Here is a 14963-nt window from a genome sequence, read left to right as displayed (position 1 = left end):
TAAAATGAAAGTGTTTTATTGCAAATTAAACCTTTAAAAAACAATCATTGTATAGACATATATAAATACATACTTGGCAAAAGACTAAGTATAATATTGATAGTAATTCTTATGTTTTTCTTGTACCGAAATATGTATAGTGATCAATACTTCATAACTGATTTGATTTCGGGGAAATTTGATTAAGTACCGTAAATAAACAAATTATCAGCAGTAAAAGATCAAAAGAGGGGGGGAAACATAAAAACGAATTTATACACTTTTGACAGTCTCTCAAAATCTAAGGTGATGAGAAAGTACATTTGTAACATAAGTCCAGTCTGATTTACTATGTTTTGTGTTTATTATTTGTATAAGCATGTTCTATCTTGTGACAGCCTGTGTGAGTCCATTTTATGGTGACAACTGTGGAAGTCAATGTAGCTGTGGACCAGGCGCATTAAGGTGTGATCCTAGTCGTGGATGTGTTTGTAATAGTGCCTGGACTGGAACTAATTGTGACGTTGATGTCGATGAATGTGAAGATACTCCAGGAATATGTCAATCTGACGACAAGAGTTGTGTAAACGAAGATGGCGGATATGAATGTAACTGTAGAGCTGGTTATGAAAAGGTGTCTGCAGACGACAGCGTTCCCTGCGCAGGTAAATATTATGTTCATTATGTATTGTAAATTATTATGTAAACACATATTGGAGAACGAGTCCATCTTTTATTGGTTGTACCTACGTAGTACTACTTAAATGTTATGTTTGTATAAATAAAAACTCAAGTCAATTTTAGAACAGGTGTAATTGTTTTTGTTGTACTCTTCTTTTCTGTCTTGAATGCTAGTTTAACTAGATGTAATGGTGTATTTGTTGCATTAAAACAAGTATCAATGGTTTGGTTTAAAACCAGCTTTGTTGTACTACTTTCAAAACCAAAAAGAAAGGTCTTTGTTATAATGTCCAAACTGCAGGATAAGTTAAGTAAGCTGGTTTCAATTTTGAAAAATTAAAAACACAGTTTCAGTTTCAAACATTTTATTATAAATGGTACACTACTCGTATTTTATATCAATATAGTCTACTACCACAATGTATTTCATTTATTATATATATTTATAAGTCTGAATTGAAAACAACGTTCAAACGCATAATTGCGTTGGATAAAAAAGGCAATTGCTATACGTGTACATACAAAATTAATTAGTAGTGGGGTACAAATACAGCACAAACAACTTTTTCAAAAGATAAAACAAGTCCAAAAGTGTATTTTAACAAAGCACATTTGACTAGCAGGTCAAACTACTGGTCTTCTTAAACCCTACTGACTGCAATTGCGATTGCCGTATAAACAGATCACAACATGTAATAAATTGGATCTTATTATTAAATTATAACCAAACAGAAAACAAACATCTTTTGAAAAAGACGGTATCCTACAAACATGAGGTTCAAAAATGTGTACACCATATCTAGATTTCAACCATGTATCTTCATTGATTTGAAAGGAAAGCCATATAATTTACTTCTATTAAGGATAGACTCTTGCATATATTTATATATACCATGTTTTTGTTTGATTGTTCTTTGACCATTCTAATCATTCTCATCATTTATCGTGTTTTGGTTTGTAATTCATTTGATTGTATAGCTCAAATTTCGGGCACCAAGATAGGTTAATAATATAATCAGATCTTGTCCTATTTGTATGCTTGATTATAGATATAAATGAATGTAGCAGTGCAATAACAAACAATTGTTCAGCAACGATTTCAACATGTCAAAATACAGATGGTGGATATACCTGTAGATGTAACACTGGCTACCAAACAAAAAATACATCCGAATGTGAAGGTATGATTATAAACGTAAAACAAAAATTATCAGAGAAGAGGTCCAATATATATGTACAATTCACAGTAGTGATGCCTTGAGTTCTAAGGTTTTAAAAGATTCAAATGTGACATCATGCACAAATTTTAGTTCATTGTTCAAATCAAGTGGAGCAGATTCCGGAGTGGCATCCCTAGTTCCTATTCTAAAAAGCAAGTTTTTGGAAAATTGTTGAGATTGCATCTGTGCTTAGTCCAGCTACTTAGTAGTTAATGATTTTGCTGAGGTCAATAGTTACGTCGTTTACCAAAATATTGTTTAATTTCATATGTTTAATAGCCTGTTGAGGGCAACATTTAAACACTTGATAGTCAACTTGAAGAAAAAAAAACAAAGTCATAACTATCAAGTAGTAAAAAAATAGAGCAAAATGTAGTTTATATTTAAGAGATACCAATCGACAGCTTAACAAAATATAACACAAAGTGTAACATTTTCTTCAAACCTAGTTATAGCAATTATTAATATCAGTTACTTGTCCAATTTTATGGATATTCTATATTATCATTTCAAAGGTAAAAATTGAACATTTGTATCCCTCATTCATGACATGCAATGTGTTGGCTATCACCTAACTAAAATAATTTGACCAGGTTTGGGTACATACACTGAGACAAAACATACTCAATGACAAAAATATCCCAAAAAGACTTCTAGAGAGAAAAAATAATTGTTTTCAACAATATGCTGTTGTTTATACAGTATTTCAGACTCCAAATCATCTGAAATCTATAAATAATAATTGTGAATAAAACCTGAAACACTGAAAGATAATTTTCCGTTTACACTAAATTTTCTAAATAACAAAACTATTAAGATATAACATGAAGACATCGCTGGCAATGAATTTGTTATTTTACATAGTTTGTAGTGATAGATCTTAATTAAAAGATCTTTGATATACTACAGATGTAGATGAGTGCACATCAGAGTCTGATGATTGTGAACAAGACTGTGTCAATAATGTAGGAAGTTATAACTGTCGGTGTTTCTTTGGGTATGAACTAAACAATGACAGAAAAACTTGCAAACAAGGTAGGTTAATTAGTTTCTGTTTATTTAAAGGGCACTAGCTGTCAAATTCGTGTTCAACGATTTTACTCAAATTCTTATATTTGACTACGAAAATGGAAAACATTTATCGAAATATTAAAAAGTCTAAAATAAAGAATATACCGTGCATGAGCTCGATAATTATAGCTTCGTTTCGTATGCAACATAATTAACTGTCAATTTGACCTACGATTGTCATATACGCGATATAAACATAAATATAGATAAACATAGTTATCAAACTCGTGTATTTAGATTTGTCTTTTTTTGTCTGTTAATTTCATATTATAGATTACAAAAATATATGTTAAACATCATTTTTACCTATATAAATATGTTGTGTGGATCAAATAAGGCCATCAAATGATTTGCTGCACTTTAAATGTTGACATTATTTTTCTTTAAACAATTGAACACGAAAAATGCATGCAGCATCCATCTTTAACTAAAGCGATATATATTATTTCACTATTTTATTAATGATTGAACCCAAAATATAATCTGATTTTATATTTTATTATATATCTAGTTGCTAGTGCCCCCTCAAATAAGATTCTGAATATGAAAGAAACTGAATATGTTTCTGTATATTAAACCATTTTCTGTATATTAAATCAATTTTCTGTATAATGACATAGTTTCTGTATATTAAATAATTTTTCTGTATAATGGATATATTTCTTTATAATGAATTAATTTCTGTTTATAAGAGTTTAGGTTCTGTATATTAATTAAATATTCTGTATATTAAATAAGTTTAAGTATATCAAACTCATTCTTGAATGTCGAGAAAAATACTTGATAACATAAAATATTATGAATAATATTCACAACAACTCTGCAATTGATTCGAATAATGCAGAATCTTTATATATTATAGATAATAGAATGTTTAAAAAATATTATAGGTTATAAGAACTCAACAATCTCAATATTTCTGATGTTTTTTCACTGATACATAAACCTTTTATTTGCTAGTTATATTTCTTTTATTAAAATATATACTTAAAGAATGTTTACAGATGATAGATTTGAACATGAGGTTCTAGTATAGAATTTTAATTTTTAGTGTCTGATCCATGTGGTAGCCTGAGTAACCTGACCTGTAGTTATGCATGCAGATTAAAAGACAGCACTGCATTTTGTTATTGTCAATCTGGATATGTACTACAGGCTGATAACCAAACTTGTACAGGTAAATCACTGTTATTACGTCATTTCTGGAATAATATCTTTCATCGAAAAAGATCGTCAATTTCGCACACGCCTGTATCCCTGCTCTAATAAAGTTTCCAACGCTTTCAGAATCGTCATTCTGAATGGAAGTATAGAAATAATTTATGTTCCGTATTTACGTTACTTGATTCCTATACGACTGAGGGAGGGTAAACATCTAATTAGATTTTGGTTTCCACAATATTTTGTTAAGTATAGAATAAAACAAAATCACCCGTTTATCAGCATGTGTTGGAAATGACGATACCTACATTCTGGTCACGTGGTGAAGGAAGTCAACTAACTACCGTATCACAGAATCTCCGTATTGGTAATACCTTACAGATATTAAACAATATATTCATATAATGAGGACTTTATTTTGAGCTTAAAACCAACCAAACAGCAAAAGACAGACTGGTATAAAAAAAGAGGATGTGGTATCATTTCCAATGAGACAACTGTCCACAAGAGACCAAACTGACACAGACATTAACAACTATAGGGCACCATACGGCCTTCAACAACGATCAAAGCCAAAACCGCATAGTCAGCTATAAAAGGCTCTTATAAGACAATGTAAAACGAGTCAAACTGACGGCCTTATTTATATTAAAAAAATGAACGAAAAACAAAAATGTAACACATATACAAATGACAACCACTGAATTACAGGCTCCTGACTTTGGACAGGCAAATTCATAAATAATGTGGCGGGGTTAAACATGTAAGCGGAATCCCAACTGCCCCCTAACCTGGGACAGTGGTATAACAGTACAACAAAAGAACGAACTATATAAATCAGTTGAAAAAGGCTCAACTCATCAGATTGACAAAAATACAAGTGGACGTGGCCGGGTAATTATACATTTCGACACAAAAAGACACAATGAACAGATCTGAGAGTACTCGCAGTTATCTGACAGCTAGTTCAAAGCCACTAATATCTCATAAAAACATGCATCTAAGGCCACCAACATGACCAACGGGTCTTCAAACAAATTAGAAAATTATGCACTCAAAGGTTATCTTCCGCCACACTTAAATCTGAAAAATACAACTGAACATAACATTTCAAAATATTTAAGCCTATTAACAAAGACTAGAGGTTCCAATTTGTATGGAAACATGATAATGCATGTATTCCTTGTTGATATTGAACAAAAATTAAATTGAAAGTTACCACAGTCAAATATTTAAAAACAAATATTTTTTTGTAGATATAAATGAATGTAACGATGACAGTAAAAATCTGTGTTTTGATAAGTCAACATGCTCTAATAAAGCAGGAGGTTTTAAATGTAGTTGTACAATTGGTCATTTCTTGGAGAACGATCAAAGAACTTGTTCAAGTAAGTACAAAATATTTAGAAAAGAAAAAGAAAACCATATTTTTTAAATGATTTTCCCCCCTTTAATTGAAATGAGATTATGTCAAATTGCAGTTGTTACAAAAATAATCGCTTTATCTTTTTGGCAGAAAAATAAATATTTTTTTAAAAATTCAACTAAGTACAAAAATGTATGGACCTTTTTAATTTGATATATATATTATATGACATATTGGTAACACTAGCTTTATGTACATTACAGATTGTGATCAGTTCCACTGGGGTGAAAACTGCAATAATACATGTAACTGTGGTTCTGGGGCAGAGAGATGTGACAGTGCCACTGGATGTTTGTGTAAATCAGGATGGCAGGGGACCACGTGTGATGCTGATATAAATGAGTGTAATGGTGTAGTCAACCCATGTGATACCTCTCTTAACCAAAGATGTATCAACACACCTGGCACCTTTGTTTGCAAGTGTGTGGCTGGTTATCAGAATGAAACCGGAACTTGTACTGGTAAACAAAATAAAATTGAAAATGGAAATGGGGAATGTTTCAAACGACCCGACCATAGAAAACGGACGCAAGATACCAGAGGGACAGTCAAACTCATTTATCGAAAATAAACTGGCTATGCCATGGCAAAAACCGAAAAAGACAAACAGACAAACAAAAGTATACATGACACAACATAAAAAAAACTAAACAAAAAGAAACACAAACACACAACAGCAATAGGTCACCAATAGGTTCTACAATTCTTCGAGAAATTCCCGTCCTTCAGCTAAAAGCCTGATTTTTATATCAATACTATTCTTAACATTGTTTTAGCTTAACTGTTATATTGAAGTCCAACTAAAATGTCTTAAATAATGAAAACAAAGTTAAATGATCTAGAATAAAATCATATACCATCAAACCGTAGTACAGCCCTGTTCAAGTCATTTGTACATTGTCTATATTATATGAAAAATTACTTTATGAACTAATTTGTGACCTGTGATCATGTTCAGTTTTTTTCCTGTATAAAGGCTTGGCTTTGTTAATATTCAAAAGTAGAAGTAGTTGAATCTAATTTAAAATCCCTGATTTTGTTCGTAGAAAGGTGTTCAGGGCACTTTAGTAAACCCTGATTACTTTTTATTTTAGATGTAAACGAGTGTGATAACAATCCATGTGATCAACTATGTACCAATACAGACGGAAGCTTTACATGTAATTGCAGAACTGGCTTTACAAAAGATGCAAATGAGAAATGTCAAGGTAATGTGGATTATCTAGTATTTTGTTGTAAAATTCTACATCAGATCCCGGTACCACATTCTGTGTAATAATTCTACTAGGATATATTCAGCAAAAATGTTATGTGATTTGCTTATAATTTGTTGAAACAAACGAAAAGTGAACCAACGACTTGACATTAGTTTAACAAGAGGGAAAACAATTTAATAGCTCATTGTCTATTTTAATTGTAAAATTGTTAATTACGAAGTTTTATAATTTTTTTGTTTTCTTTACCTCTAATTATTTTAATCAAATGTTATTTGATTAAAATATTTAGAGGTAAAGAAAACAAAATGTTTTCATTGACTGCTAAAATAAACGAGCACAACATTAGTAATTTAAAAAAGAAATTTAATGAGTTGCAACTTTGAAATAGCTGCCAAAATATAGAGAAAAACATTTATATTCAGTGACGTTTTGGTGGACATTTTTTATTACGCGAATAATTAGAAATCTTATTATTAAATTGTAGATATCAATGAATGTGATACAACCTTGAACAAGTGTGACCAGAACTGTCTTAATACTCCAGGAAGTTATAAGTGTTCTTGTAATGATGGATACCTTCTCAGCCCAACAGACCAGAGGAAATGCACAAGTAACTTTTTTGGTCCAGGAATTCTTAATTCCACTTTGTTAACTACATAGTAGGAAATAATAATTTACTCTTATTTCATATAATCAGTTTTTATTATACGTATTTCATGTTGGTTTTTAATAGGTCGAACATTGATTAAATAATCAGACTTGTGTTTTGAATAAATTAACTGTGTTTACTAAATTTCGTTTTGATTCGGGCTACCATTGACATGATTATAGGATTCGACTTATGCAACTTTTAAAAAAAATGGCTGTAATATTTTAATGTATCAATCATATATGAAAATAAGTTTGTAAAATATGACCACAAAAGTGTGTATGCATTACAATATTTAAAGATATTATGAGTATTTATTATTTTTTTCACAGTTAAGACCCAATGTTCCAGTTTGAATTGTACCAACCCAGGAACTTGTGCTGTTAAATCTGATGGATCAGAATACTGTACATGTCCAACAGGATTCAATCTAACAATGACTGATAATGTAACTGGGATCTGTGAAAGTAGGTTTTCCCTTGATTTGATTGAGACAGTTAATATTTCCAAAATGTGCTCCATTGTTAGTATTTATCTTATTACTAAAACTGAATCCATCATTTTGTTTATTAATATACTTTAATGTAATGGTGAATGCAACCATTTGTGGCAGTATTCCCTATTCAACTTGTAAAAATTCATTTGGTTCTTATGATTGTGCCTGCAATGCTGGATATCAGATTAATGGTTTTAATCTCTGTGAAAGTAAGTGTTGCTTATCAAATTGATATCAACTGATATAAGTTGAGTTATTGCCATCTATAACTAAAAAAAGAAAGCAAATTTAATATGGATTTCATGTTTTCATCTCAACATCTCGTTCATGACGGAATTCTGTAAATTTAATAAAGGAAAATGGATAGTTATGCATTTTGTATTCCAATTCGGTTAAAACAAAATTATCATGTATAATACATTTGTTAAAATTTCTGCATATCAAATGACATCTAATAAAATTTCCTGCTGGCATGTCTATACAACCATGCAGTGTTTATATTTCTTTTGTACACAGTTTTATTGTACATCAGTTTTTAATTATTATTTCACTCAGATTGATAGAAAATATTGAATAAATTTGTCCAAGTGGTTCAATTTTTTAAATCAACATTATTAAATTGGTTATGCAGGCCTCGTTTCAAGTGTGTACCCTTTAATGTTTGTATGTTATTTTATTGCATGGCATTGATGCGACCATGTGCAACTCTGCATTATGTTTTTTGTTTTTTGTTTTCTATTTTATTTATTCTGCTTAAACCATCGAACCTAAATAGTATTTAATATCTCATTTGTGGATCTAATAATTTGTGTATGAATGCTATCTATGTTGGCATGAGATATTATGCTATGTTTTACCAAACATGTAATTCTAGATTGCTTTATCTTAAGGTAGCTCTGTTGTTTTCCTCAATCTTAGATTTTAAAAAAGCAGATAACAATCGGTCTTAATCTTTGATGACGTGTTCAAATTTCGAGAGTAATATGTAATTCATGTGTAAGACTTTCCACTTTTATATAAAATAAATTATATGTTTCATCATATTTACGGCTGTATTTTTCAAAATACAGATAATTTTTGTTTTATTATTTTTGTTTTAAATTTGGCCACATAATGGTACAAAGCTCAAATAGAAGGGGGATAAATAGATATAATAGAGTGTGTTGTGAATTTTGCTATTTTGTTATGAAGCAAGAAAACGAGTCCCGTTACCCAATTACTTCTTTTTCTTATCGGAAAGCATTATTAAAGCTATATTCTCAAGTTTTATCTTAAAGTTATATGGTTTAGATTTTGTTTTATCACTCTTTGGGTTTTCCATACATAATCTATAAAAAATCTAAACAATTTTGCTCAACCAGTAGCTCGAGAAAAAAAAGCACGATGATCCATACTTGTTATTATATTTTACAAAAAAAGCATGATACTAACTGCATTTTGACAAATTATGAAAACATGCATTAAATTTAGACCCCCGATCTACCAACCTTTTGGATTATCATGAATGCAATAGACTCCAGCCTCTTTGTGCTTTATCAATTCTAAGTTGTGCCTGAAATTTTAACTTTAAATCCATTGCGTTTATTTGAAGAAAAAAATCTGTCGTAATACATAGCTGACAATAGTCTCTTCTAATAAACTATAATTGAATGATATCATCTGTACCATATATTTATAGAAAAATTATCTATTTTTTTGCTGCATAAGCTCTAGAAACCCCTACTGAAAGAAACACTACACAAGAATCAACAACACAAGACGCTACAACACAAGACGCTACAACACAAAAGGCTACAACACAAGACGCTACAACACAAGACGCTACAACACAAGACGCTTCAACACAAGAAGCTACAACACAAGAAGCTATAACACAAGAAGCTACAACACAAGAAGCTACAACACAAAAAGCTACAACACAAGATGCTACAACACAAGAAGCTATTACAAAAGAAGCTACAACACAAGATGATACAACACAAGAACTTATAACACAAGATGCTACAACACAAGAAGCTACAGCAAATCAAGCTACCATAACACAAAAGGCGACAACGCATGAAGCTACAACACAAGATGCTACAACACAAGAAGCTACAACACAAGATACTACAACACAAAAATCTACAACAAAAGAAGCTACAACACAAGAAGCTACAACACAAGATGCTACAACACAAAAATCTACTACAAAAGAAGCTACAACACAAGATGGTACAACACAGGAAGCTACAACACAAGATGCTACAACACAAGTTGCTACAACACAAGAAGCTATCACACAAGAAGCTACAACACAAGAGGCTACAACGCAAGAAGCTACAACACAAGAAGCTACAACGCAAGAAGCTACAACACAAAAAGCTACAACACAAGATGCTACCACACAAGAAACTATTACAAAAGAAGCTACAAAACAAAATGGTACAACACAAGAAGCTACAACACAAGAACCTGCAACACAAGATGCTACAACACAAGAATCTACAGCAAATCAAGCTACCATAACACACGCGGCGACAACGCAAGAAGCTACAACACGAGATGCTACAACACAAGAAGCTACAAGACAAGATGCTACAACACAAGTTGCTACAACACAAGAAGCTATTACACAAGAAGCTATAACACAAGATGCTACAACGCAAGAAGCTACAACACAAGAAGCTACAACACAAGATGCTACAAGACAAGAAGTTACAGCAACACAAGCTACCATAACACAAGAGGCGACAACGGAAGAAGCTACAACACACGGTGCTACAACACAACAAGATACCACAATACAAGTAGCGACAACTCAAGAGGTTACCACAGTTAAGACAACAACTCAAGAAGCAACCAATAAGGCAACTCACAAAGTAACAACACAAGAAACAACAACTGAAAAAGTAACAACACAAATAACACCAACGGAAAAAGCAACAACACAAGAAACAACAACGGAAAAAGCAACAACACAAGAGGCATCAACTGAAGATGGCACAACTACTGAAGGTATCCAAAATCTGAAGTAAAAAATTTAAAAAGAAGCTGCAGTTTTTTACTTTGAAAAACAAAAAAAAGATAAATTTCAATTTCTTTTCATATAAAAATTGCAATAGAATGACATTGAAATTAGTTATCAAAGGTACCAGGATTATAATGTATTGAGCAAGACGCGCGTTTCGTCTTCATAAGAATCATCAGTGAGGCTCATATCAAAATATTTATAAAGCCAAACTAGTACAAAGTTGAAGAGCATTGAGGATCCAAAATTCCAAAAAGTTGCGCCAAATACGGCTAAGGTAATATATGCCTGGGATAAGAAAATCCTTAGTTTTTCGAAAAATTAAAAGTTTTGAAAACAGGAAATTTATAAAAATGACCACATTATTGATATTCATGTCATCAACGAAGTATCAAAAAGATACATTTGATGATATACTTTATTTTAATTAAATTTATTTCGATTCATTGAATCTTTAAATTTATGTACTGCAACTGCCTATACAAGGCAGCAAAAACATTGAATTAATACAAAGGTTGATTATGCTTTTGACTACAACTTTCATAATTAATGTTTTGTCACATAAAATTGTACATGAAATTTATGTTCCTCAGGTGAAAACAATGTGAAATAAGATCACTAACGTACACAACGAATATTCTGGCGATATTCATATTTGTTGTACAACAAACAATGATTCATGATGATAGACTTATACTATTAAATTATTTTTTCATGCCCCAGTAATTCTGCAAAAGTCATAAATCAATCAATAGATCTTAAAAGTCTAGAGTTACAATCTTTTTGCATCTATCAGTATGCATATATTTGAATCAGAGAATATACATACATGTAAGAAACAACAATTATAGACATCAACATACCGTCCTGTTATCAGAACAAAAAGGATTCAAAGAGGTTACTAGTACTGTTTATCATCAAACCGTCATCCTGACTCTTATATGTTCGTGTATACATGTTGTTGTGTGATGTTTAGAAAACATGTATAAAAATATTCCAGAATTTATGGCATTCGGAGAACCAACTGGTGATTCACGACTGTATGGAGATGACGTATCAACAAATAACTTAGGATGTTTCACATCAATTCCTGTCGTGGGTGAAAGTTACAACTACTTGACAGTAAGTTTATACTATTCTACACATTTCAAATCATATGCAGATCAGCAAACTCAATTTGTTTACTGCTTTTTTTTTTAGATTTTTGAACCGTGTTACTTTTTATTCCCTAGTTGTTTCAATGTTTGCTTATACCGACGTCACACATCAGTGTATAGCTTCGAAGTACGCCGAGCGTGTTAAAAAAATCATGTACGCTGCCAACATGCTTATAATTTTGGATGCATTCAACCTGTCAATCATATCTGTCATGTGTGCACAAAGAGCTTTAAGCGTGTATTGAGCGTACGCAAAGCGTATCTTTGCGATTAGGGGGCGTTCAAGAAACGTATTTTTGCGTATGTCTGGCGTTTGTCTTTTGTAGATGGAATACACGCAACGACGGAAAAAAATATTCTTGGACGTATTTGAGACGCGTCCCGGTCGTATCTTGGACGTTCTATTTTGGGGTGTTTGTTACAAACACACCCGCATACGTTTTAGGTAAAGTCGAACGACCTTGAAGCGTATACAACGTGCCCTAAACGTGTCTCAAACTTATCTGTAGCATTTTCATCGCGCTTGTAGCGTGTGTATTACGTGCATGTAGCGTACATGTATACGCTAGACACACGCTTCAGCTAAATGAAAATGTTTATGCTGCTTAACAATTTCCTCGAGTTCATCAAGTGTATACCTTTTTATTGCGACATACTTCAAACTTATGCAACTTATGCTTCTATGTACGTTTGGTGCACGCTGGTCTATACGCCAATGTGTGACGCCGGCATTAGCTAGGCGATACAGGTTTTTGCACATAGGAGAGGATTTGACGACGGTGGCTCGAAAAAATGCTTGCTTTCTATAAACAGGGAACTCTTCGTTAATTGTAGAACATAATAAATCTCTATTTGTATTTAATTTTGTGCGTTGTATAGGGAATTGAAATTCATCTTCTTTTCCTAAAAAACAAAAAGGGATTACGAAGATTGACTGTATGTCGACCTTTTTTCAATTTTAGGAACAGTATTACTATTTCGTTAGATAGAAAGTCCCTGTTATTACAATATAAATTATTTCTGCTTTTTACATAATATTGTACACTGTCATCATGGCCAATTTTAATAGAAGATCCTTCAACGGGAGGTTCCAAGACCTGGTTGATAAATATTCCGTATCAACTTCACAAATATGCATGATGGTATTGACGTATAGATTCTGCTTACTGACGTTGTTTATAATCTTAACTACATGTAGTATTTTTCTTTTATTTGTCTTTGTTCAATTATTAATATTACTTTTTCTGTTTGGTCTGTTTTATGTGATATCTATTTGACGTGGCTCAGTGCTTCCCGTCAATGTGTATTATCTTTCATTTTTTGCTTGTGTCGTTTGTCTATGCGACTTTTTGTGTTTCCTTGTTTCTTATAACTTTACTCTATACGTTTAAAGACCACGGCATTGGGTTATTGTTCTTTTATATGTCAATATGTTATAATTCTTTTATGAATTTGATAATACTTTGGACGACAAACGACAAAAATATTTCATTCGCGTAGTAGTATTAACCATATAATGGATTCTTAAAAATTCTAACATGTCTAAAGACCTGCTGGATAATTTTTATCTCGGTCTGTTTCTGTAATTGTTTCTAACATTACTTTTGATTTTATCACCTGGCATAGCATCATTCTCCATGTGAAATTATAATGGTTTTGAATAAACATTGAACGACAAAATTTCTTTTTTGTGACGTTTTCATTTTGCATGACTGCTGTAACTTTATTTTGAATATTTTTCCTACTATGTTCGTTGTTAAAATTACGGAATATGATGCGACTGTAATAAAAGTGAGAGGTTCAGTGCTATAAAACTATGTTCAATTCAAATACCAAATCATAAAACAGTTGTTGTCCATTCGTTTGAAGTGTTTTATCCTTTGATTTTTCCATTTGATTAGCGACTTTCCGCATTGAATTTTCCCGGAGTTCAGTATTTTTGTGATTTTTTTTTCCATTCTATATAAATTCCAAAATAGAATTGCATTATTTGTTCTGAATGGAACAATGTTTGTAGAAACAGATAGTATGGTTTTGTTTAAGCAAAATTCCCAGGGTAATTTCAAAACACTGCATGGCATGCCTGCTGTTTTTGATTCTGTTTGTGCTACTTATGCCTTTTATTCCAATTTTGCTAGATTATTAAACATAACTAAATGTTGTGGTGTTGACTGTTGACAAATAATAAATTTAAACTACTGCTGACTTACTTTCAGGTGTCCCAAAAGCTACAAACATATATAGACGATCCAAAACTGTCACATGAATAACATTTTGGTTAATGTTTTAAGTTGTCAAATAGTTAAAACTAGATGTGTCAAAGTGACACAAATGGCCCCGTCCCAAAAAGTTGAAAAATCTGCAATTTCAATATAAAGACATGTGGACACAAACATGATGATAGTCTCAAATATCAAAAATCAGCTCAAAATCTGGAGGGGAATAGAGAAAAAATTCGTATAACTGTGATCTTCAATAATTTATCAAAATCAAAAGCCCGTAATTTCAGCGAAAATTAACGGAGCGGAACGAAACTAAAGCTTGACCTATAACTCATCATGGTTAACCCACATACCAAAAATCAGTCCAATGTCTGAACATTGCTGAAGGCGTATAGAAAAAAAGTCGTATAACTGTGATTTTCAACAATTTCTCAAAATCCAAAGCCCGTAATTTCGTCAAAAATTAGTGGAGCGGAACGAAACTTACACTTGATCTGTAACTCATCATAGGTAATTTTCATACCAAAAATCAGCCCCTTATCTGAAGGCGTTTAGAAAAAAAATCCGTATAACTGTGATTTTCAACAATTTCTCAAAGTCCAAAGCGCGTATTTTCGTCAAAAATTGGTTGAGCGAAACAAAGCTTAAACTTGATCTTTTACTCATCATGATTA

General features: G+C 31.8%; 1 protein-coding gene across 2 annotated transcripts in view; it reads left to right on the top strand.

Annotated features, from left to right (window-relative positions):
- The window catches only part of LOC139487436 (fibrillin-2-like), a 108108-nt gene that overhangs the window by 52887 nt on the left and 40258 nt on the right, over positions 1-14963 (top strand). For both annotated transcript variants that reach the window (XM_071272216.1, XM_071272217.1), the window contains exons 24-34: positions 378-644; positions 1710-1841; positions 2790-2915; positions 4003-4128; positions 5369-5500; positions 5742-5999; positions 6633-6746; positions 7240-7365; positions 7737-7871; positions 9608-10897; positions 11911-12032. In XM_071272216.1, coding sequence (XP_071128317.1) covers positions 378-644; positions 1710-1841; positions 2790-2915; positions 4003-4128; positions 5369-5500; positions 5742-5999; positions 6633-6746; positions 7240-7365; positions 7737-7871; positions 9608-10897; positions 11911-12032 — 2828 coding nt within the window. The remainder of the gene's footprint in view (positions 1-377; positions 645-1709; positions 1842-2789; positions 2916-4002; positions 4129-5368; positions 5501-5741; positions 6000-6632; positions 6747-7239; positions 7366-7736; positions 7872-9607; positions 10898-11910; positions 12033-14963) is intronic.

The sequence above is a fragment of the Mytilus edulis genome, chromosome 9 (genome assembly GCF_963676685.1).
Source record: "Mytilus edulis chromosome 9, xbMytEdul2.2, whole genome shotgun sequence".
Taxonomy (NCBI): Eukaryota; Metazoa; Mollusca; class Bivalvia; order Mytilida; family Mytilidae; genus Mytilus; species Mytilus edulis.
The sequence above is the reverse complement of the archived record's forward strand: the minus strand, read 5'-3'. Positions and strand labels throughout refer to the sequence as shown.